Raw genomic sequence first — 24,720 nt, 5'->3', positions numbered from 1 at the left:
TAGCCCATTTTGTGAATAAAAATGAGAATTTTAGGTTTTGTGGGGTAAGCTGTTTCTTTGTAGGATTTGAAAACACGTAAATTACACAATATTTTATTGTATAGTGCACGAGATAATAATTTGCTTTGTCATCTCCTAGTCCTATGTCAATGATGCTGGTTTTAAAATTGACTTTGATCATGTTAGTAAGCTTCGTTCAGCTATTAATTGGTTTAAGTTTCTTTCTTTGACAAACGTCCTTCTTGATCCTACTCCTAGGCAGCATGGCTTTCTATAGAGACCTTCTATATAAAGACAGCGGAGAATTAAATAGGTAATAATTATGTTAGTCTCTTGAGTCTTGACACCATACGGGTTTCTGCTAGTTCAAATAAAGCCCAGGGCTAATATGGTGTACACGGTAACATTCTTAAAAATTTGTCCGTTGGTTTATAACTTAATGCTTATCCTCTAATATGAATTTTTCGTGGATCCTACAAGTACAATAGCGGCCAAATTCTGCAAGAGTGGAAACTAGCGAATGACTTGATTTACTTGACTTAAGGCGGCTGGCTTCAGCGTCCGAGTAAAAACTTGCCAATGTTGTCCCAATACTTAATAAAGATAAAAAGAGTGAGGTTGAAAACAATATCTCTTACTTGTTAAGTCATGAACATTTTTGAACGGATTATTAAAAGTAATTTTCCTTCTTTGACAAACATCCTTCTTGATCGTAGGCAGCATGACTATCTATAGAGCACAAATCATGAACAACCAATGTGGTTGATTTTTCTGATAGCCTGACATTGGTAATGTCTCTGAATGAAAACATTACAATTACAAATCATGTTGTATATTTCGATTTTGCTAAAGCCTTCGATTCTATAATCTATAAATCACGATATCCCCTATCCTTTTTCATAGCTTAAGACCTTATAAATGATATATATTCATAAATTATTAAATGATTACAATAATTAATTGAATTTTCAAATTATAGCAGATAGACACATATGCATTATGCATGCTTGGTGTAGCGCTCGCTGGGATAGTATGGGAATTCTAATTTCTATAAGTTGGGAATGAGGTAACAAATACAAAATGTTTATTGTTGCGACACCAATACTTGGCAGTCGGCGGAATACAGCCCCTGGACATAAAATTATTATTTATTCCAATTGGAGCCATTTTAGAAAAACCAAAAATTACCTACATTAACATACATTATTATTAAAAGGCTTTACGGGCAAAACATCGTATTTTTTGCTACAGCCACAGGTTTAAGTTGGCAACCTTACCAACCATTGAACACTATAACTCTATAAGTATTACCTGGGGACCTCAGGCTATCATGTTCATAAACATAGAGATTAGGCGGAATGACAGGCTGAGTGCGGCCCAGTAATATAAGTATAATAGTTTGATGTATAAACTCTGGCAGCCTAGAAATCTTAGGCTAATCAAATGATAAAATAGTTCAAATTGTGTCGATCAACGGTAAGATCGCATTTTACTGGGCGACGCTCAGCCTGTCAATGACAGTGTCATTCCGCTGTAGCTTTAATAGTGTATGTATATGAACACTATCAGCTTGGGGTCCCCAGGTAAGAATGCATCATCCTCTATTTTGTGTTAAAATGAGTCAAAACGGACTTAAGGCGGCTAGGCAGAGGGGAGGCCTTCATGAACATTTTCACGACATAGACTTTTTACATTTAGTGCTTGTTTCTGATAGTGGTAGAAAGGAAATATTTCGATAAGGAAGCTCATGCGAGTATCATCCATCAAGGCCCAGTAAGGCTTTGCGAAGTACAAAGTAGCGCTTGCCAGGTCAGTCCATAGCATAATTGAAATTCCATTGCTCAAATTTTTAGTTCCTTAAAATGATATTTGGTCCAAGCTGGCAGCTAAGTTTTTTGTTGAGTAGCTCCATCTTATTATAAGAATTAATTAAATTCTCAGTTACAGAGAATGATCCCTTACACCTTAGCACCAGCTCAGCTTGCAACTATTTGATTGGCCCTTTAGCTACCAGTACCAGAAGCAATATTATTATTAAATTCTACTGCATTATCATGAATTTTTCTTCTTAAAGTTAAGATTAGGGAGCACGATTAAAATAAACTTGCTCGGATTTTCAAAAGCTCAGCTTGCAACTATTTCATTGGCCCCTTAGCTACCAGAAGCAATATTAAATTCTACTGCATTATCATGAATTTTTCTTCTTAAAGTTAAGAATAAATAGCGCTTGCCGTTATTTACAGTTCCCATTTAATCAATTCTCAGTTACAGAGAATGATCCCTTGGCACCAGCTCAGCTTGCAACTATTTGATTGGCCCTTTAGCTACCAGAAGCAAATTCTACTGCATTATCATAATTTTTCTTCTTAAAGTTAAGATTAAGGAGCAGTTCTTTCGAAGTAACTGATGGAAGGATATAAAATGAAATTGAAAGTAAAAACTTGACCAGATTTTACACAATATTTTATTGCATATTGTATACTGCACGAGATAATTCGCTTCGTTATCTCCTAGTCCTATTTCAATGTTGCTGAATTTAAAATTGACTTTAATCATGCAATGTTCGTAAGCTTCTTTCAGCTATTAATTTAAATAAAGCCCAGTGCCAATATGGTGTGCCAATATGGTATACACGGTAACATTCCTTTTTCCGTTGGTTTATAGCTTAAGGCTTATGAATTTTTAAACATGGATTTTCGCGGATTCCTAAATTCTGCAAGAGTGGAAACTAGCCAATGGACTTTATTAAATAAAGCCCAGGTCCCATATTGATATGATATACACGGAAACATTATTATTTTAAATTTCGTTGGTTTATAGCTTCAAATCCTCTAACATGCACTTTTCGTGGATCCTACCTGTCACCAAGATGCAGTTTGGTCTAATCAGTTAGACCTAACCAGTTTGGTCTAACCAGTTAGACCTAACCAGTTTGGTAAGGTTTAGGCCTAAATAAGGCGTTAGGCCTAACTGCATCTTGGTAACAGTTATTGTTAGGCCTAACGCCTAATTTAGGCCTAACTCTGCGTTAGGTCTAACCAGTTAGACTTAACTGCATCTTGGTGATAGTACAATATAATAATATAATAGCAGCCGAATTCTGCAAGAGTGGAAACTTTCCAATGTTGTCCCATTTTTAAGAAAGATAAAAAGAGTGAGGTTAAAAACTAAAACCAATATCTCTTACTTGTTAAGTCATGAACATTTTGGGCGGATTATTAAAAGTAAAATTCTTTCTTTGACAAACGTCCTTCTTGATCCTTCTCCTAGGCAGCATGGCTTTCTATAGAGCACAAGTCATGAACAACCAATGTGATTGATTTTTGTGATAGCTTGGCATTGTCTCTGAATGAAAACATTACAAAATTTGTAATGTTTTCATTCAGAGACAATGCCAAGCTATCACAAAAATCAACCTCATTAATTAATTAATTAATCATGTTGTGTATTTTTATTTTGCAACCCCCGTGGTTCGATAGTGAACTTTTTTCTTCATGCCGTAAAAAAGATAGACTCAGAGCTAAATTTAAAATTTCTGGTTCTATTTCTGATGAGTTAAAGTTTGTTACTAGCCGTAAAGATTTTAAGAGGCTTTCATCAGCCAAAATAAGAGACAATCTTTTCAATAGTGATGATCCAGCGCTTATAACTAAGAAGTTTTGGTCACATGTTAAGTATCAATCTAACTCCTGCCGTATTCCTAATTGTGTTAGTTATTCTGGACAGCTTCGGTTCAAACCCAAAGATCAAGCTGAACTTTTCAATTCTTTCTTTTATAACCAGTTTTCGGATCCTTCACTTTATGACACTGACATCTCCTATGTCAATGATGTTGATTTTGATATTGGGCAATTCAGTAGTGTGGCATAACACGGTTAACGCACGGTTAAGGCACGGTTAAGGCACAGTTAAGGCACGGTTAAGGCACGGTTAAGGCACGGTTAAGGCACAAGGGTTACATAAGGCACGGTTCTTAAGGCACGGTTAACGCACGGTTAACGCACGGTTAAGGCACGGTTAAGGCACAAACTGCCCAAAAGTAGTGTGGCATAACACGGTTAACGCACGGTTAAGGCACGGTTAAGGCACAGTTAAGGCACGGTTAAGGCACGGTTAAGGCACGGTTAAGGCACAAGGGTTACATAAGGCACGGTTCTTAAGGCACGGTTAACGCACGGTTAACGCACGGTTAAGGCACGGTTAAGGCACAAACTGCCCAAAAGCAACCATTATGGTCGCTTAAGGCACGGTTAACGCACGGTTAACGCACGGTTGGGGAAATATAACATATAAACATACAAGTGGTTAACTAAGGCACGGTTAAGGCACGGCTAGGGAACAAGGGTTACATAAGGCACGGTTGAGACACGGTCACTTAAGGCACGGTTAACGCACGGTTAAGGCACGGTTAAGGCACAAACTGCCCAAAAGCAACCATTGTGGTCGCCTAAGGCACGGTTAACGCACGGTTGGGGAAATATAACCTATAAACATACAAGTGGTTAACTAAGGCACATGATCTGAATGTGACGATCTGTAAATTTTACAGTGCGATTCCCGCTATGAATAAATTTTCTAATTGTAAAGCAACAGCCCTGCTTCGTTTGACCGTCCTATATTTGAAATCCTTATCTCGATTAACGATCTCTTCAAGTAACAAGGCTCTTCAAATTAAGTTAACATCTCCTAGAGCTCACACCTGTTTATTTGAGCGAGGTGATCTACACAACCTACTTCGCAGTCATGTATCAGATCACATCACCCAACCTTGCTGCGTGCTGACACCACCCGCACACTTATCAATACATGCAAACTTTTGATCTCGTTGATCAGCTGACATGGATCATATCCCGAAATAAACAAGCTCTGTCACTCTATCACAGTTGTATATAAACGCAGCTTTATTCAACACAACCATCCCATCTTTTCATTGTCTACTCTTAAAAATACTACTAGTACTACTTTACTCGCCATGGTAACTCGAAGAGGAACTCGACACTCTGCTGCCGCCCCCATCCCTAAATGCCTTCACTGTGGCGCTAGTTTCGGTATATGATCCATGTCAGCTGATCAACGAGATCAAAAGTTTGCATGTATTGATGGTGTGCGGGTGGTGTCAGCACGCAGCAAGGTTGGGTGATGTGATCTGATACATGACTGCGAAGTAGGTTGTGTAGATCACCTCGCTCAAATAAACAGGTGTGAGCTCTAGGAGATGTTAACTTAATTTGAAGAGCTTTGTTACCTGAAGAGATCGTTAATCGAGATAAGGATTTCAAATATAGGACGGTCAAACGAAGCAGGGCTGTTGCTTTACAATTAGAAAATTTATTCATAGCGGGAATCGCACTGTAAAATTTACAGATCGTCACATTCAGATCATGTGCCTTAGTTAACCACTTGTATGTTTATAGGTTATATTTCCCCAACCGTGCGTTAACCGTGCCTTAGGCGACCACAATGGTTGCTTTTGGGCAGTTTGTGCCTTAACCGTGCCTTAACCGTGCGTTAACCGTGCCTTAAGTGACCGTGTCTCAACCGTGCCTTATGTAACCCTTGTTCCCTAGCCGTGCCTTAACCGTGCCTTAGTTAACCACTTGTATGTTTATATGTTATATTTCCCCAACCGTGCGTTAACCGTGCGTTAACCGTGCCTTAAGCGACCATAATGGTTGCTTTTGGGCAGTTTGTGCCTTAACCGTGCCTTAACCGTGCGTTAACCGTGCGTTAACCGTGCCTTAAGAACCGTGCCTTATGTAACCCTTGTGCCTTAACCGTGCCTTAACCGTGCCTTAACTGTGCCTTAACTGTGCCTTAACCGTGCCTTAACCGTGCGTTAACCGTGTTATGCCACACTACTGAATTGCCTGATATTGACTTCGATCATCGGGATGTTCGTAAGCTTCTTTCAAATATTAATTCAAATAAAGCCCAGGGACCAGATGGCATACACGGTAAAATTCTTAAAAATTGTTCCGTAGGTTTAGCTTACCCTCTAACATGCATTTTTCGTGGATCCTACAACAGCGGCTACATTCCACAAAAATGGAAACTTGCAAATGTTGTCCCAATATTTAAGAAAGGTAAGAAAAGTGAGGTTGAAAACTATAGACCAATATCCCTTACTTGTTTAGTCATGAAAGTTTTTGAGCGCATTGTTAAACGTAAACTGCTTTCTTCGACAAGTACCCTTCTTGATCCCAGACAGCATGGTTTTTTAGAGCACAAGTCATGCACAACCAATATGGTTGACTTTTGTGATAGCCTGGCATTGTCTCTTAACGAAAACATTATCAATCATGTTGTGTATTTTGATTTTGCTAAGGCATTTGATTCCGTAAATCATGATATCCTTCTTCATAAGCTAAAGACCTTATATAACATTGATGGTACACTTCTCAAATTTCTTACCAATTACCTTCAAGGCCGTTACCAAAGAGTGGTTATTGGTAATGAGATGTCATCTACCCTCTCAGTTAATTCTGGTGTCCCCCAGGGCTCTATCCTTGGTCCTTTACTTTTTGTATTGTTTATCAATGATATTCCTCTTGGCCTTTCGGATAATACTGATATTGTTTTGTATGCCGATGATACAAAAATCTGGCGTAAAATACATTCATCTTCTGATAATACTAATTTGCAAATGGATATAGACTATCTCTCTGACTGGGCACTAAGAAACAAAATGCGATTCCATCCAGCAAAATGTAAAGTGCTTATTGTTTCAGGAAAACCATCTTTATCTCCTCCATTCGCATATAATCTTGATGGCTCTCCTCTTGTGTATGTAGAGTTAGAAAAAGATCTTGGAGTCGATGTTACTCCTAAGCTAAGTTGGAATAGTCAGTGCGACAGAATTTATACTAAGGCCTGCCAACAACTTGGTATGGTCAGAAGAAATGGCCATATTGTCATTGATCAGAAACGTCGCCGGGCGCTTTACCTCTCCCTGGTTCGTAGCCAATTCGAAAATTGCTCCATAATCTGGCGCCCTTGTAATAAATCACTTAGTGATAAATTAGAAAGTCTCCAAAAGAGAGCTATTAAATGGATTCTGTCTGAAGAGGGCCGCAGTTATCCACCTGAGCAATATGTCAAAAAGTGCAAGCTTGTCGACATTCTCCCTTTGTCTCAAAAGTTTGACTTGAATGATCTTATTTTTTTCCACAAAGTTCTGAACAATTTAATTCCTGTATCGCTGCCTCACTATCTCTCTTTATATCAGGGGACTTCTCGACTAAGACGTTGCCACCTCGACAGTCTGTCTATTGTGTCATCAATTTTACCTAAGTTAAGTCAGAATTCACACACCTTATGTACCTCAAATAGCCCACTGGCAAAATCATTTTTCTACAGAACTCATATACTGTGGAATGGACTCCCTTTACAGGTAAGACAGATTGTGTCTACTAGTCTTTTCAAAGCTGAGGTCACTAAGCATCTATGGAAATGTTTATTGGATAGTGAAACAACAGCCTAGCCTAGTCTCCTTGCTCCCCATATTATTATTATTTTTGTTTTATTAATTTTTTTATCTACCTTCCTATACTTTCAACATCATATCACACTTCACCCGCACACCTTCTCACACATTAATGACCATATCAGACCTGTATCTAATGTATCTGGAATTTGACGTATTGAAATACCAATTTTGACTATATATCCACAGTTATTCACCATGGATTTGTTTGTTATTAAATAGTTTTTCATAAATTTTTGGATTTAGATTGATTCGATGTAATGGGTCCAAGTTACTGCGGACATAGTTCACTATGTGTTTACCGTGTTTGGGTGCCCATCATATTTTACAGATGGGGGCGATATTTTGAACGATTCTATTTTATATTCATCTATTGCTGTACTCTGTAAAATTTGAAAAGTATTTAATAAAAAAAAAATAAAAAAAAGGCCTTCGATTGTATAAATCACGATATCCTCCTTCATATTGAGCTTAAGATCTTATAAATGATATTATATATTCATATATTATATAATTATAATAGTTAATTGAATTTTAGCATGAATTGAATTATATATAGCATATATAGCCACCTCTAAAGATCTTTTCGGAGTTATGACCACTTCAAACAACTACTCGGACATCGAATTCGGGATGCACAACAATGCAGAAAGATACTTTTGGGAGTCTTACCATTTATTTGGCGTCCTGTCATCCCTTATTGGAGATACTCTGATCTTGATTGCATCGTTCCAGAAGGACGCCTTTAAAATTAAAAAAATCTTAGTCACAATAATCCAGCACATCGCAGTTTCTGATTTAATATTTTCTATCTCTAGCATTGCTCCTGCTGCTATCTCCTTGCTAGCCAACTCGTGGGTCTTAGGAAAAGCACTTTGCTATGTTAAGGTATATGTCGGCTACTTCGCTTTCTCAGCTGGCATGTCTCTCATCGCAGTTCTCACTACAAGCAAGTTCCTGACACTCAGATATCCTTTCCGAGCAGCATGTTGGCCAACAAAAAGAGCTCATCAAGTTTGCAGCTTTATTTGGGCTTCTGCCCTTATCTTTCCAATAATCTTCCTCGCTGTCGACAAGGATGATGTTCACTTTGACTACCGAGTCTACAACTGTAACTACGGTTATAGCTCTGATGCCTGGAAGACAATAATACCGATATTGGGATTTATATTCGGTATAGTTCCAAACATAATCATCGTCGCCACTACAGTTCCTATACTATATATTGCAGGGAAATCTGCAAGACGAGTTGGTGGAAGTGTTCCATGGCAAGGAAACCTGACTGTAGCCCTCACTGCTGTTGTCTACTGCATCTCCACCTTACCTTACGCTGTTAACGAAATCGCCATCAACTGCATGAAAGATCCCTCCGAGTTATTTCTTGTCCAATTCTATAAATGTTTCGTTTTCTTGACGATGATAAATGTTGTGGCCAACTTTTACATATACGTTCTGACGATCAGAAGTTTCCGACAATTCCTCCTTTCCAAAATTCGTTCGGTTGTTTCGCTACTAGTCTCGTTACAAACCTCGAACATAAGATCCACAGCAGGTAAGTTACAGTTACTAAACTAACAATTATTCAACCAACTATCACTGTTACAGTTACTTGACTAACTAAAAATTACTCAACTAATTATTTATCACTATTTTATCAATTTTCAAGCAATGGACCCAGTACTCACAGTGAGGAATCCTGATCAAATATATTTTCAGCAGGTGACAACCAAGAAATAAAAACAACTGACAAGAAAAATTCACTGCCTAACCAGATCTCACTACAGAACTCCCGGCACATTGCAGGTTTTTTAAATTACCGTTTTTATTAATTTAAGTTTGGTTATATATTTACAATACAATACAGACAGTATCTTCTAAAAATCTAATATGATACTGATAAAACGCCTGTTGAATGAGTCATGGATAGATAATATTAATAATAAAATGACATGTTATATTAATAAATTATTCTCTGTAGATAAAGACAGCGGAGGAATAATACCTGATGAGAAGGCGCCATCTGACGAAACCTCAGTTTGAAGCATGTTCGTACGTTGATAGGGAATTCAATCTAGAATAAGTTAAATATGAACTTAAACTCCTCCGGCCACGCCGATAGCTAAATGTGGCATTTACTAGAAACTAGAACATTTATTTCTAACGGGTATTCGGAGAACGCATCCATAAATTTGTGTTGGATTTTTTGAGATAAATTGAGTGGCAAATATTCATCCTTGTCTGGTTGAGGATCAAGGATAGAATCGATTTTTGTGATCAGACTTTCAGTTTGAATACTCTGTACTGTAATTTCGAAGGGGTATCCCTTGACTTTAATAATTACATTTTAATTTCAGTTCGTTAAGTCTTGTATTCATCTCTTTCTATGTTTTTATTTTTCATTATGATTTCCTATTTGTGCACAGAAAGTTAATGTGAATCTTAATATTTCATCTGTGCCTATTTGTGCAAATTTTAAGTAGTGATAATTATGACATTTAATTATTGAACCCGGTATCTGATCTTGATTTCTCATCTTCTAGGATTAATAAAATATTATGAATCTTTTGATTTTCGTCGATTATGTTCGTGTTCAATAAATATTAAATTTGACAACTTTGACAAAGAAGTTCGTTTCACTACTCAAATGCTCATACATTTCCAAAACTTCCAAGATGCTTAAAGAAAATATGATGTAGCGGAATGTTTATTTTATAAAGACAATAACCACTCCAAGTTAAAGCTTTGCAATGAAATAAATTTACTATTTACATCAATTCATCTCCCACAACTGTAAATATATTTTAATCTGTTATTCACCTTTTTTAATCAAACCATTTCGCAAATTAAAATGTAATTAGATAATCTTATAATTTGGTAGATTAAGTTCCCTTCGAAGCAGTTTTAATTATTTCGATCGACAGAAATCTGAATAAAGCTTTAAAACTGGCTTGGTATAAAAAGTAACTTCTATTATTTGATAAAATATCAATTTTTAATGATTTATTGGTTCAAGAAATTCAAGGATTGTCAGTAAAATTAAACAAATAGAAATAATCCCTACACATGTTGCGACACATTTACTCGACAGTCGGCAGAATACAGTACCTTGACATAAACATAACTATTTGTCGCAATCCAGACCATTTGAGAAGTTTTACGTAAACGCATATTGCATTTGTAAATATTATAAAATTATGTGTCCTAAAAATGTTTTCATGCACTTAAGTAACAAGTTATAAAAATAAATTAGTTCGGTTTAAAATTAAATTAAATCTATTAAAGCAACCTGCAGAGTAATACAAAAACAGTAACGATAAAATAAATCTGACTCAAGAAAATCTAAATCAACTAAGAACTCACCAAGCATTCACATAAATAAAAATGTTAAAGTATCTGAAGAATTGAAAGTCTTTACACATTAGTCTTCTGCTTCTTCTCCCTGGCACGCTTGTTCTGAAACCACATCAACACAGTGCTGAGCTCCAGTCCAGTAACCTGACACAAAGTTCCTTTGTTTGTCCCGGTAACATATTTATTAACGTTCTGATAATAGTGCTCCAGAACTCTGATCTGCTCGTTGGAAAACTTGGTCCTTTTCCCCGCCGGATTAACGTCTGAAGCTGCTGTATTTTTCTTCTTCGACAACATCTTGCCAATAGTTTCTTTGAAACTGAAGTTAAATCGCTCTTTAGCAGAGCTATTCGTAAAGAATTCCCCTCCGGGGATATATGGTTTACTCATTGTATCAGGGTAAGGTAAATACCCTGCAGCTAAGTTATCGGGTACTGCTTTGTTACCAGGGTTACCAAGGTACACCTCTCCTCTCTCTTTGTCCAGGGGCATGTTGACGGTATTTCGGGACAGCCCTCCCTCTCCTAGACCCCGCGCGGCGTCAAAATACCCCATATCAAGTTGAGGCATGGGCTCTTGTTTGGGTCTCATGGTTTGAAGAAAGTCTCCTCTAACGTTGTGTAGAGGTAGATTAGCTGATCTGGGCCCTGAAGGTAGTGGGGGCTGGAACCCTCTGGTAGGGGGTGGGGTGTGGAATTGGAGAGGTCTCGTATCGTTAGGGAACAGATGAGAGGGTAGGTTAGGAGGTCTCCCTCCTAAGTGAGGTGGTCTGTGGGCCGGGTGAGGCGCCTTGTGTAGTTCTGCTGGTCGCGCGGCTCGGTCCAGGTCACGTGGGCCATCAGGTGTCTGATCACGTGGGCACTGATCACGTGGGCCCTGGTCACGTGGGCACTGATCACGTGGGCCCTGGTCACGTGGGCAATTGTCTTGATAGTTTTTCTCGGAACTGTCTCTGAACTGAGTGGGAACTCTGGGTGTGGGACTGTGAGGTGATCTCTGATCCTGGATTTCTTGAGCCTTGGCATGGTGTTCGTGTTGGAGAGTTGGTCGGATTGATGACAGGGATTCTCCTCGTTCTATCACGTGGTCTGAACCAGGCAGTCTAGAACTTTCTGACTGAGGAACTGAAAGTTTGGAATGTTGTGGTATTCTAGAATGCTCCGGAAGCGGTAATCTAGCACTTTCTGGTAAGTTTGTTCTGGGATACCCCGCAGAAGTGCCGCTGTCTGTCCTGTTATAATACCCAGGACTAGGTCCCAGAACAGCAGCTGACTGATCGAGGGAGGGTCCCATGATGGGTGTGGCGGGGTTGGGAGTCTGTGGGGGCGGTAGTCCGGTCTGGTCAGGTGCTAGGGAAGTTGAAGTGTAATCTCTGGGGTTTTACATCCATACCTGCGAGAGGGAAGCGGTTTAGTTTCTCAGGAAATGTTAACATTTTAAATTTTATCAACTCAAGTACAGAATTCGATACTGTCAAAGAGATTGTTCACATTAATTACGTAAGGAGGAATTTTGGGAGGAGGGATGATTGGAAAGCTTACTCTAGTGTTATTTCTACACAATAGCTGTGAGTAAAGTGGCTTACGGAAAAGGGGTCTAAAATAGGAAAAATTACAAAAGTTTAGCTCACGTAATATGTGAACGATCCCTAACGGGGGGTACCATTGGTACCCCCCCCCCCTCCTTAACCATAACAAAACCAACTCCTAGTATTCTCATTTAAAGCTGTTGTTCAGCTGAAAAATGCAACTCACCTTGGTTAGGAAGTGGAGGTGAACTATATTGACAACTCTGATCTGGCTGGAATCTTGTCTGACGGGAAGGGTTGAAGTTCTCTTTGTTTTCCAAATACTGGGGGTGAATGGGAGAGGTGGTGCTGTCAACAAATCTTTTCTCTGACTGGTTAAGAGGACTTGCCTGTGACGTCATCATACCACCACGTGACGTCATCATGCTAGTTCCCCCTGAAGAGAAACATGGCACGTTATTATTAGGTGGAAATATTAATGACGGATAGATTGAAACAGGCGACGAAAAACGCCGTGAATTTATTACCCAATCCTAGATTAGATAACTCAACTTGTAAGTAAGTAATGAACATCAACAAGTCTAGTTGATGAACATCATATCAATAAGTCGAGCATAACAATAACATAATATTAATATTATAACTTTAATATTAATATTAATATTATAACTTTGCTAACCGTGAGCACTATAAGGGGGAGGGTCCATGATGTTCTGCTGTTAACGATCTTAAACTCGAGAGAAGAAGTTAACGAACTTAAACTCCTCCACACCATGACCAATACTAATAGCTAAATGTGGCATTTACTAGAAACTAGAACATTACGATTTATTTCTCACGGGAATTCGGAGGTACGTTTCCAGGAAATTATGTTAGATTTTGTGAGTAATTAAGTGACAAATATTTATCCTTGCCCGGTTGAGTGATTGCAGGATAGAACTAATTTTCGGAATCAGACTTTCAGTTAGACTGTGAATTATACTTCTGACTATTATTAAGTTGAAATTAACTGTAAGATTTATGACAAATCAGAAAATCTTAGAGTTACTGTTAGCCAAAGAAAATTTAAATTATGATTGTGTTCCACTTCTAAAGTAAGGACAATTTAACAATGACAGATTTTAGTTGGGGTAACATTTGATCTCAATAATGTCATTTTAATTTCAATGTGTTAATTAATCTTGTATCATTATTATTCCTATTTGTGTTTTTATTTAATATCTTTCAAGATGATTTCCTATAATAGCTCACAGAAAATTTATGCGAATGTTCATACATAATAAGTAATCTTGGTCTATCTGTGTGAATTTTAAGTATTGATAAATATTTGATCATCGAAGACCCGTTATCTGAGTCCTGACTTGATTTCCCATCTTCTATAATTAAAATATTGTGAATTCCTAACTATTGATTTTCTCAGATTTTAGTGTTCAATAAAATAATAAATATGACCAGTTTTTACAAAGAAGTTCGTTTCATTGCTCATATTATATGGAAATCACTCGATTTCGCCTTGATAAAAGATTCTGTCTGGAGATCCAATAATATAAAGGATACCGAATTATGCGGATACATTTGACTATCTATATTCAGATATGAAGGGACTTGATTATGACGCAACAATTGGGTCACTAGGCCACCTCTAATACAAATTGGAACTAATAGTGCATTTGTAGGTGAATTATCAAAATCATTGTTAAGATACAATTATTGCAGAATACAATTCTATGGGAAATTTTCCAAGTTTTGCGGGTGAGTAGTTTTTTGTACGATTTGAGTAGCCCATTTTGTGAATAAAAATGAGAATTTTAGGTTTTGTGGGGTAAGCTGTTTCTTTGTAGGATTTGAAAACACGTAAATTACACAATATTTTATTGTATAGTGCACGAGATATATTAATTTGCTTCGTCATCTCCTAGTCATATGTCAATGATGCTGGTTTTAAAATTGACTTTGATCATGTTAGTAAGCTTCTTTCAGCTATTAATCTTACTATATATAAAGCGAGACGATATATATATGTGTATATATCCGTGCCATTTTACTGACACCACGGCATCAACTTTAACGCGACTTTCCGCAAAAACCGTAAAACATATACAACTGAAACTTTTTTGACTTACTCCAGTAGCAGGGAATAGTTGAGTGTGCACTTCGATGTACACGATTTCTGACAACACAGGGTTGTTTGTTAGATCATTCTTAACCAAAATCGATTAGGTACGCAATTTGTGTCGCTAGACATAACCCTACAGGGCAAATTTTCTAAATTACCCTCAGTCGCGTATACGGGATTTTTGTATTTCAGCTCCTAAAGGTCATAGAGACTTAAATTTTAGCTTAAAATTACCGCAATGGCCACATTTATATACAAGTTATGAAGCAACATAAGGTCTCCAGTGCTTCGTTTTATAGATATTGACAAAAAACTGTTTTTTGGCTCAGCGAACCAAAAATGGCACTGAATTTTGGTAACTTGAACTAGGAAGGTCGTAGAGACTTGACTTTTAGCTTAAAATGACCGCAAACATCATATTTATATACAACTTATAAAGCAATATAAGCCCTTTAAGGCTTATTTGTTAAGATATTGACAAAAATCAGTCATTTTGGCTACACGCATTAGGAAAAATACCAAATTAAGCAACTACTTTGGTCTTTTTTTGACAAGTTTTGTGCTCAAGTTATTAAAATGTGCTTTGCAGTTGTATATCGGGTGTTTTCTTCCAATATGGGTTTCGGTATAAATCCGGAAGCACCCGGTTCATGGGTGATAGGGGTTAAAAACCCTGAAATGTCAGGCGATGGGCGAGACAATTGTCTGAATTTGGTTATAAAATCACTCTTTGCTATGGTTTGCTTTTTTCCGCTACATCGATCCGCTTTCTTACTACTAATCATCCCCCTCTACATCATTCTCTTTTAGATACATGATTTCTATAAGTTCTTGAAGGTACATCCGGCATGATGTCAAGTCTATATCAAAGCATTTTAATGTGGTTTTAACAAGTTGCAAGATATTCAAGTTCACAAATAAAACAAAGATTGTAGGTTATCCTTCTTTTACATATTGAGTAATTGTGGGCTTTTTGAGGGGGAGGCTATAAAATGGCCAAATATAATTTAAACGTAAACGACCCAATAATAATATTAAAAGTAGAATGAAACTACTTACTTATACAGATTTATGGTATCCTGTTTCAAGACGCTTGCTCCTGATTTGTATAGCAACAATATCGACTGACCCCACGGGCCACGACGTTGTAATATAATTGTGGGTAGCCAATCTAACTACCGTTCTATAAGTTTTGAACGGTAGTTTGTAAAAATAATTATTTCCAAGGTGATACTAACCTTCAAAGGTACATTTTTAGTTATTATCAAATTATTCGGGTTGACAGTATTTTGAATCGGGAAATCAAAGCGTAACTTTTTGATCACAGATAAACGATGTGGATGCGGATGTTGTACAGTGTACATTAACGTCATCTTAAATCTATTTTGAATGGAGTATCATACAGTAGTTCAACTATATAATTGCATATTCAGTATTCACCTACAAGCATGTTTGGCGTGATAAGGTACATCTTTGAATGGTAGTAGGGTCTTTCAGCGACACAGCAATATCACTTCCATGGTAGTCCCCGGCTTATAACGGGTTCATAGCGGTATCAAACATGTTTTATGGGCCTTACTCCAAATCATCTGTCCATATAATGGTGTTTCTGGACAGATAGATGGTGTATGGTGCCCTCATGCTAATTTCAGCGATCTTCATGCAGGCCTTTTTCTCTTTAGTTTACGCTCAGGTGGTTCATAAAGGTTTGGAGGCTGCAGTTGTAAATGACTCGAACTCCAACTTGTACTGTCTGGAGCTTGCAAGCCCATCCGTTGGCTTCTATCTCTTCTGTCAGCTGCTGATATCTCTTCATATTATTTTCTCTTGATCAGCAAAGTTGTCCTCATTCAGATGCACCTTCTTCGCTTTATCTGAATAGATCACTACATCTGGTCTCAATAGTGTTACCCTAATGTAATGTCTAACAATAATATAATATAACGTTTATAAGCGCTTAAATTTCGAACTAGCGGACCATATTTGGAGGAGATACTTGGGACAGTTTTTTTGCTTGGAAATACTGATTTAATCGAATTGTAACCACAAAAATGACTCCCAATAATATTCTTATAGAAAGTGTGGATAAATATTAAATATTAAAAAATAATACAGGTTTGACTATGAAGTTTCGTCAATAATCACGTAAAGAATAATAGATAACCTACAATCTTTGTTTGGTAAACCAATTTGGTATCTTTCCTCACATGTGTAGCCAAAATTATTCAATATGTAAAAGAAGGATAACCTACAATCTTTGTTTTATTTGTGAACTTGAATATCTTGCAACTTGTTAAAACCACATTAAAATGCTTTGATATAGACTTTACATCATGCCGGATGTACCTTCAAGAACTTATAGAAATCATGTATCTAAAAAAGCAAACCCTAGCAAAGAGTGATTTTATAACCAAATTCATACAATTGCTCGCCCATCGCCTGACATTTCAGGGTTTTTAACCCCTATCACCCATGAACCGGGTGCTTCCGGATTTATACCGAAACCCATATTGGAAGAAAACACCCGATATACAACTGCAAAGCACATTTTAATAACTTGAGCACAAAACTTGTCAAAAAAAGACCAAAGTAGTTGCTTAATTTGGTATTTTTCCTAATGCGTGTAGCTGTGTAGCCAAAATTGATAATAAGATAAACACGATATTATAAAACTGGAATAATTAGATTTAGATAATACACAATACTATCTACTTGAACACTGATAATGAGATAATACACAATATTGTACTAAGTGAATCTTTCCTAGTCAATTGCTTTCCAAACTAACACACTCCACTACGCACTCGCACTGCAATGACTAACAAAGGTAAATAGTAATTCAATATATAATAACTCAATCACTTCAATTATATAAAGTACCCAAAACACTATCAATCAATGTAACTTCTCTACTACAATACACCGACACTATTACTTGTCTTCTGTTGAGATCTCTACAATACACCGACACTATCACTTGTCTTCTGTTGAGATCTGTGGAGTTCTTCTCTGAAGTTCTTCGTTCTGGAATCTATCTTAAGTACAATCCAATTGACTTATATTCACCGATAGTCCACACTGGTCACACCGACCGTACACTGTAATCTATCTTTTCACCGATAGTACACACACTGGTCACACCGACCGTACACTGCAACTGTAATCTATCTTCTCACCGATAGTACACACTTGTCACACCGAAGAACACGACTCCTAACACAAGTCCACCAACATACAACTGCAACTGGCGTGGCTAGTAGCACTGGTCCACCGTAGAGCAACCACCAACGTCGGGTAGACGAATAGCCTCCGAGATCACATCATTTTCCTAGAATGGATTAAATAATGTTAGTATGGTATTTAATGAATAATGATGTACTTATTTATATAATATCATCATTAACAATCTTCCCCACTTTTTTTTTAAAAGTAAACTGCCGTCGTCAGACAAGCCAATTAAATACGAAACTTAAAACCCGAAAATCCTAACAAGCAAATTAAATTCGTAAACTCGTACGTGCGCGCGGCACAAAACTTATCAAACAGATGCTGTAATTACTTAACAAAATATCTATAACATTCCAATCGCGCGTTACGTCTGAACTTCCAGTAGACCCTTTACGTCTAAAATCTCATTGTGACAATAAACTTACACACGCGAGCGTTCAAAACACTGCCAAAAGCTCTAATAAACTCTTTTAACATTCTAATACACTCTTTAAAACCCACATGATTAAAACATTTTACTTTAACTGTTTAAAAAAAACCCTCATTGCATGCTTAACAAAAACTTAACATGCTATATTGTTGTTAAAATAAAGACAATCCCCTATCGCTAGATGACCTTCAAGTCAAATCTCGACAAAACATGCATAAAAACACAAACAACTGTGAACATTATCACATAGTACTCTCCCTTTATAAATATCGGAAATCTATCATTAAAAATACTTAACTCTGTAAAATTCTAACACGGCAAAAAAATGAAATTCGTACAAGATATAAAATCCACGGTAAAAAGAATGAAAATCGAACATGATATAAAATTCCACGGCACAAAAGTAAGTTAATAAAAGTTAATGATAACTGACGTGATGAAAACTCACATCGAACAATTACCCATAAATAATAATTTATTCCTAAAACTCTGACATTACAGAAAAGTACACTCTAAAACAAGTATTAATCCACTTACCTGATTATACTTACCTCTTATAGTCTCTCTTCAATCATACATCTATCTGAGATATTCTTGTGTTAGAAATGTATACAATGAAAATCTTATACACTCAATACAAAAGTGTATATATTCAATTAATATGTATAAAATACACATAGTATATATCTATTAATAGTAATATATTGTTTTCATCAGAACGTGCTTCTCTCTGATTCTTCAAGTTAGCACAAATATATAGTTTCCACTTCAACTGATTACACATCACACCTGACCATATCTCTCCTTTGGTATCATCACAGTATCAATACTAGACTCTGTGTCTGGAGAATCATGTGATTTTTTCTGCACTTGACACTCACTGAGACGCAATTGAATTGTTGTACCTTCTGGTTCTTTCACCAAGTTCCAGACGTTGATGTCTTCCTTCCTTACAGAATTTTCTTTCCATTCAGGTCCAATTACACTTGCTCTCTGCCACACATCGTTGGTATGATCTGCTGATTTATACCTTATGACATCCTCACTCTTAAAGTCTAATACCTTATTCCTCTTGACTACTACATCTACCCAGTCTTGATTCTCATCAGACGAAGAAGCACTCTGAAATTCATCAGGCTCACTTGTGTCTCTATTTTCATCACCGACACTTTCTGACTTAACTAACTTCACTAGTTCACTACTGGTCTCTACATTACCAGATTCTTCTATTGAAGGTTCAGTTCCACTCGAAACTTCCACTCCTTCTGCTGATGGTTCATTGCTTACTTCCTCTGATTCATTCGGACAGAATTCATCTTCACTGTCACTATCACTATCAACAATCTCCTCTTTCCTTACACTCTCTTCCCTACCAGTTTGTTCAATGGTATATTTCTCTGATTTCATATTTTCCCATAACATGATATCTGCCACATAATGACCTGATTTGGTCACTTTCAGTTGTTGCCGTTCTCCGCCAATCATAATCTGATCATTCTCTATGTCTAATGATACTCCCAGTTGCTTCATGCTACATCTAGAGAACAAAAATGGTAATTCTCCTGGAACCACAAATGTTTCTAACATGAAATCTCTGTTACACAACTTGACGGGTAACATGACACATTTGATAGATTCGACCGCGCGTCCGTCTCCAAAACAAAAACTCAAGTTTCTCTCGACTTTGCTGACCTTTTTCTTCAACTCTTCAGGCATTGACTCTAAGAATGTGTTCAACCAAACATCACCACACACATTATTGGTTGTCCCAGTGTCAATCAACACCTTGTTGAATGTCTCATTGACTAACAGAACTGTCTCACAGTAGTCATTGTCAATTTTGTTTGATTCTTTACCATTCGTGCACGTCTGATACATACACACTGAGCTCGAATCCTTCTTTCGAACATCATTAACATTGGGATTATGTTGACAATCTGCCCGGAAATGCTTATTCGAATCACAAATTGAACATCTTGCTACATCGCCAGTTTTGTGACTGATAGCATTTAACTCATCTTTGTAGTCTGAGTTATTCCTTTCTTTTGAATTGAGCTGTTTGTCTCTTTCCCATGGTTTGCTGTAATTTCCAGATTTCCATCTGCTATTGGAGTAATTGTTATAACCGCCAGAAGAGAACGATTTCCTTCCTCCTTGGCCTCGATTATTGTATCCTTGATAGAATGCATATTCTCCGTTATCACCACTGATGTCAGTATCCTTTTCATCAAACTGACCCCTATGGTAATTCACATCCGATCCAGGTTCTACCTTAATCTTCACTGTGTCTAACTCCATTCTGGATCTACGACAGAAAACAGCGTCACCGAAACACCTCTTCAAACATTCCTCAATTGCTTTACTTGTCAACTCTTGAGTCCCCATTGCAGCTTTGATCAATATCTGTTGATCTTTGGTCAGGTTGGCCTGAGTTAACAACCTGTATGCCAACATCCCATCATGATAAATATCTTTCGTGTCATTAAACAACTCTCCGATCCGGTTCAATCGTCTCTTGAACTCAGCGATATATTCTGCCATTTTCATTTGTTCCGGTCTAACAAACTTTTCTAGATCTTCTATACCTAGAAATATACTCTGAGTATTATCCTCTTTAAAATACTTATCAAGCTCTGCCATCAAGTACTTCAAACCTTCAGTCTTCTTGAGCTCTGTCACATCTAAGCGTGTTGCAAAATCTCTTGCCTTGAAATCCTGGATCCTCAAGACACACACCGCTGCCTGCTTAGCAGCTGCTATTGAAGTTCCCAACTCCCAGATGCCGACTTCACGTTTCCACTTCAAGTAATCCATCCCCTCTGTCAACAAAGGTGGTTGGTCTCCTCCCATGTCTTTATCTTTTCTCTACCTGCTACCAATGATAATAAGATAAACACGATATTATAAAACTGGAATAATTAGATTTAGATAATACACAATACTATCTACTTGAACACTGATAATGAGATAATACACAATATTGTACTAAGTGAATCTTTCCTAGTCAATTGCTTTCCAAACTAACACACTCCACTACGCACTCGCACTGCAATGACTAACAAAGGTAAATAGTAATTCAATATATAATAACTCAATCACTTCAATTATATAAAGTACCCAAAACACTATCAATCAATGTAACTTCTCTACTACAATACACCGACACTATTACTTGTCTTCTGTTGAGATCTCTACAATACACCGACACTATCACTTGTCTTCTGTTGAGATCTGTGGAGTTCTTCTCTGAAGTTCTTCGTTCTGGAATCTATCTTAAGTACAATCCAATTGACTTATATTCACCGATAGTCCACACTGGTCACACCGACCGTACACTGTAATCTATCTTTTCACCGATAGTACACACACTGGTCACACCGACCGTACACTGCAACTGTAATCTATCTTCTCACCGATAGTACACACTTGTCACACCGAAGAACACGACTCCTAACACAAGTCCACCAACATACAACTGCAACTGGCGTGGCTAGTAGCACTGGTCCACCGTAGAGCAACCACCAACGTCGGGTAGACGAATAGCCTCCGAGATCACATCATTTTCCTAGAATGGATTAAATAATGTTAGTATGGTATTTAATGAATAATGATGTACTTATTTATATAATATCATCATTAACAAAAATGACTGATTTTTGTCAATATCTTAACAAATAAGCCTTGAAGGGCTTATATTGCTTTATAAGTTGTATATAAATATGATGTTTGCGGTCATTTTAAGCTAAAATTCATGTCTCTACGACCTTCCTAGTTCAAGTTACCAAAATTCAGTGCCATTTTTGGTTCGCTGAGCCAAAAAACAGTTTTTTGTCAATATATATAAAACGAAGCACTGGAGACCTTATGTTGCTTCATAACTTGTATATAAATGTGGCCATTGCGGTAATTTTAAGCTAAAATTTAAGTCTCTATGACCTTTAGGAGCTGAAATACAAAAATCCCGTATACGCGACTGAGGGTAATTTAGAAAATTTGCCCTGTAGGGTTATGTCTAGCGACACAAATTGCGTACCTAATCGATTTTGGTTAAGAATGATCTAACAAAAAACCCTGTGTTGTCAGAAATCGTGTACATCGAAGTGCACACTCAACTATTCCCTGCTACTAGAGTAACTGGGTCAAATGCTTTAATGGCCTTCAAATCAGCATGAAAAAATAAAAAATTGGCCAAGGAATAATAATTTTAGTGCCCAAAATTTGGACTCTCAAGTGGTGTCAAAAACGCGAATTAAATAGGTAATAATTATTTTAGTCTCTCGAGTCTTGACACCACTTTAGGGTTAGACGGGTTCCTGCTAGTTCAAATAAAGCGCAGGGCTAATATGGTATACACGGTAACATTCTTAAAAATTTGTCCATTGGTTTATAGCTTAATGCTTATCCTCTATTACATGAAATTTTCATGGATCCTGCAATAGCGGCAAAATTCTGCAAGAGTGGAAACTTGCCAATTTTGTCCCAATATTTAAGAAAGATAAAAGGTTGAAAACTAAGATCAATATCTCTTACTTGTTAAGTCATGAACATTTTGGGCGGATTATTAAAAGTAACTTTCTTTCTTTGACAAACGTCCTTCTTGATCCTAGGCAGCATGGCATTCCATAGAGCACAAGTCATGAACAACCAATGTGGTTGATTTTAGTGATAGCTTGGCATTGTCTCTGAATGAAAACATTATAAATCATGTTGTGTATTTTAATTTTGCTAAGGCCTTCGATTCTATAAATCACGATATCCTCCTTCATATTGAGCTTAAGATCTTATAAATGATATTATATATTCATATATTATACAATTACAATAATTAATTGAATTTTAGCATGAATTGAATATATATAGCATATATAGCCACCTCTAAAGATCTTTTCGGAGTTATGACCACTTCAAACAACTACTCGGACATCGAATTCGGGATGCACAACAATGCAGAAAGATACTTTTGGGCGTCTTACCATTTATTTGGCGTCCTGTCATCCCTTATTGGAGATACTCTGATCTTGATTGCATCGTTCCAGAAGGACGCCTTCAAAATTAACAAAATCTTAGTCACAACAATCCAGCACATCGCAGTTTCTGATTTAATATTTTCTATCTCTGCCCTTGCTCCTGCTGCTATCTCCTTGCTAGCCAACTCGTGGGTTTTAGGAAAAACACTTTGCTATGTTGAGGTGTACGTCAGCTACCTCGCTTTCCCAGCTAGCATGTCTCTCATCGCAATGCTCACTACAAGCAAGTTTCTGATACTCAAATATCCTCTCCGAGCAGCAAGTTGGTCAACAAAAGGAGCTCATCAAGTTTGCAGCTTCATTTGGGCTTTTTCCCTTATTTTTCCAATATCATGCCTTGCTGTAGACAAAGATGATGTTCAATTTGACTACCGAGTTTACAACTGTGACTATGGTCACAACTCTGATGCCTGGAAGACAATAACACCGATATTGGGATTTATATTCGGTATAGTTCCAAACATAATCATCGTCGCCACTACAGTTCCTATACTGAAGTACCTAGCTGATGCAGGGAAATCTGCAAGACGAGTTGGTGGAAGTGTTCCATGGCAAGGAACTCTCACTGTGGTCCTCACTGCTTTAGTCTACTGCATCTCCACCTTACCTTACGCTGTTAACGAAATCGCCATCAACTGCATGAAAGATCCCTCCGAGTTATTTCTTGTCCAATTCTATAAATTTTTCTTTTTCTTGACGATGATAAATGTTGTAGCCAACTTTTACATATACGTTCTGACGATCAGAAGTTTCCGACAATTCCTCCTTTCCAAAATTCGTTCGGTTGTTTCGCTACTAGTTTCGTTACAGACCTCGAACATAACATCCACAGCAGGTAAGTTACAGTTATTACTTATTTAACTAACTAACAATTATTCAACCAACTATCACTGTTACAGTTACTTGACTAACTAACAATTACTCAACTAATTATTTATCACTATTTTATCAATTTTCAAGCAATGGACCCAGTACTCACAGTGAGGAATCCTGATCAAATATATTTTCAGCAGGTGACAACCAAGAAATAAAAACAACTGACAAGAAAAATTCACTGCCTAACCAGATCTCACTACAGAACTCCCGGCACATTACAGGTTTTTTAAATTACCGTTTTTATTAATTTAAGTTTGGTTATATATTTACAATACAATACAGATAGTATTTTCTAAAAATCTAATATGATACTGATAAAACGCCTGTTGAATGAGTCATGGATAGATAATATTAATAATAAAATGACATGTTATATTTATAACTTATTCCCTGTAGATAAAGACAGCGGAGGAATAATACCTGATGAGAAGGCGCCATCTGACGAAACCTCAGTTTGATCAAGCATGTTCGTACGTTGATAAGGAAACTCAAGAGAATAAGTTAAATATGAACTTAAACTCCTCCGGCCACGCCGATAGCTAAATGTGGCATTTACTAAAAACTAGAACATTTATTTCTAACGGTTATTCGGAGAACGCATCCATAAATTTGTGTTGGATTTTTTGAGATAAATTGAGTGGCAAATATTCATCCTTGTCTGGTTGAGTGATTAAAGGATCA

The 24,720-nt window shown here is 37.1% G+C and overlaps 1 protein-coding gene across 1 annotated transcript; it reads right to left on the bottom strand.

Annotated features, from left to right (window-relative positions):
- Positions 1-10,894: 10,894 nt before the first annotated feature.
- Positions 10,895-12,784, bottom strand: LOC134813843 (RNA-binding protein 33-like). The gene is made up of 2 exons (XM_063821722.1): positions 12,589-12,784; positions 10,895-12,183 (listed from the first exon to the last, which is right to left on the bottom strand). The coding sequence occupies exons 1-2, from the start codon at positions 12,782-12,784 to the stop codon at positions 10,895-10,897; spliced, it is 1,485 nt and encodes a 494-aa protein (XP_063677792.1).
- Between the last annotated feature and the right edge of the window lie 11,936 nt (positions 12,785-24,720).

Source organism: Bolinopsis microptera, chromosome 4 (genome assembly GCF_026151205.1).
Source record: "Bolinopsis microptera isolate Bmic1 chromosome 4, MBARI_Bmic_1.0, whole genome shotgun sequence".
Taxonomy (NCBI): domain Eukaryota; kingdom Metazoa; phylum Ctenophora; class Tentaculata; order Lobata; family Bolinopsidae; genus Bolinopsis; species Bolinopsis microptera.
Note: the sequence above shows the minus strand (reverse complement) of the source record. Positions and strands in the feature narration are given on the sequence as shown.

Excerpts from the sequence above, each read along its gene's own strand:
- LOC134813843 (XM_063821722.1), bottom strand. The coding sequence starts at position 12,784 with ATGACGTCACGTGGTGGTATGATGACGTCACAGGCAAGTCCTCTTAAC. Across the intron at positions 12,184-12,588 it reads ACCTCCACTTCCTAACCAAG|CACCTGACCAGACCGGACTA; the intron begins GTGAGTTGCATT and ends CAACTTCCCTAG.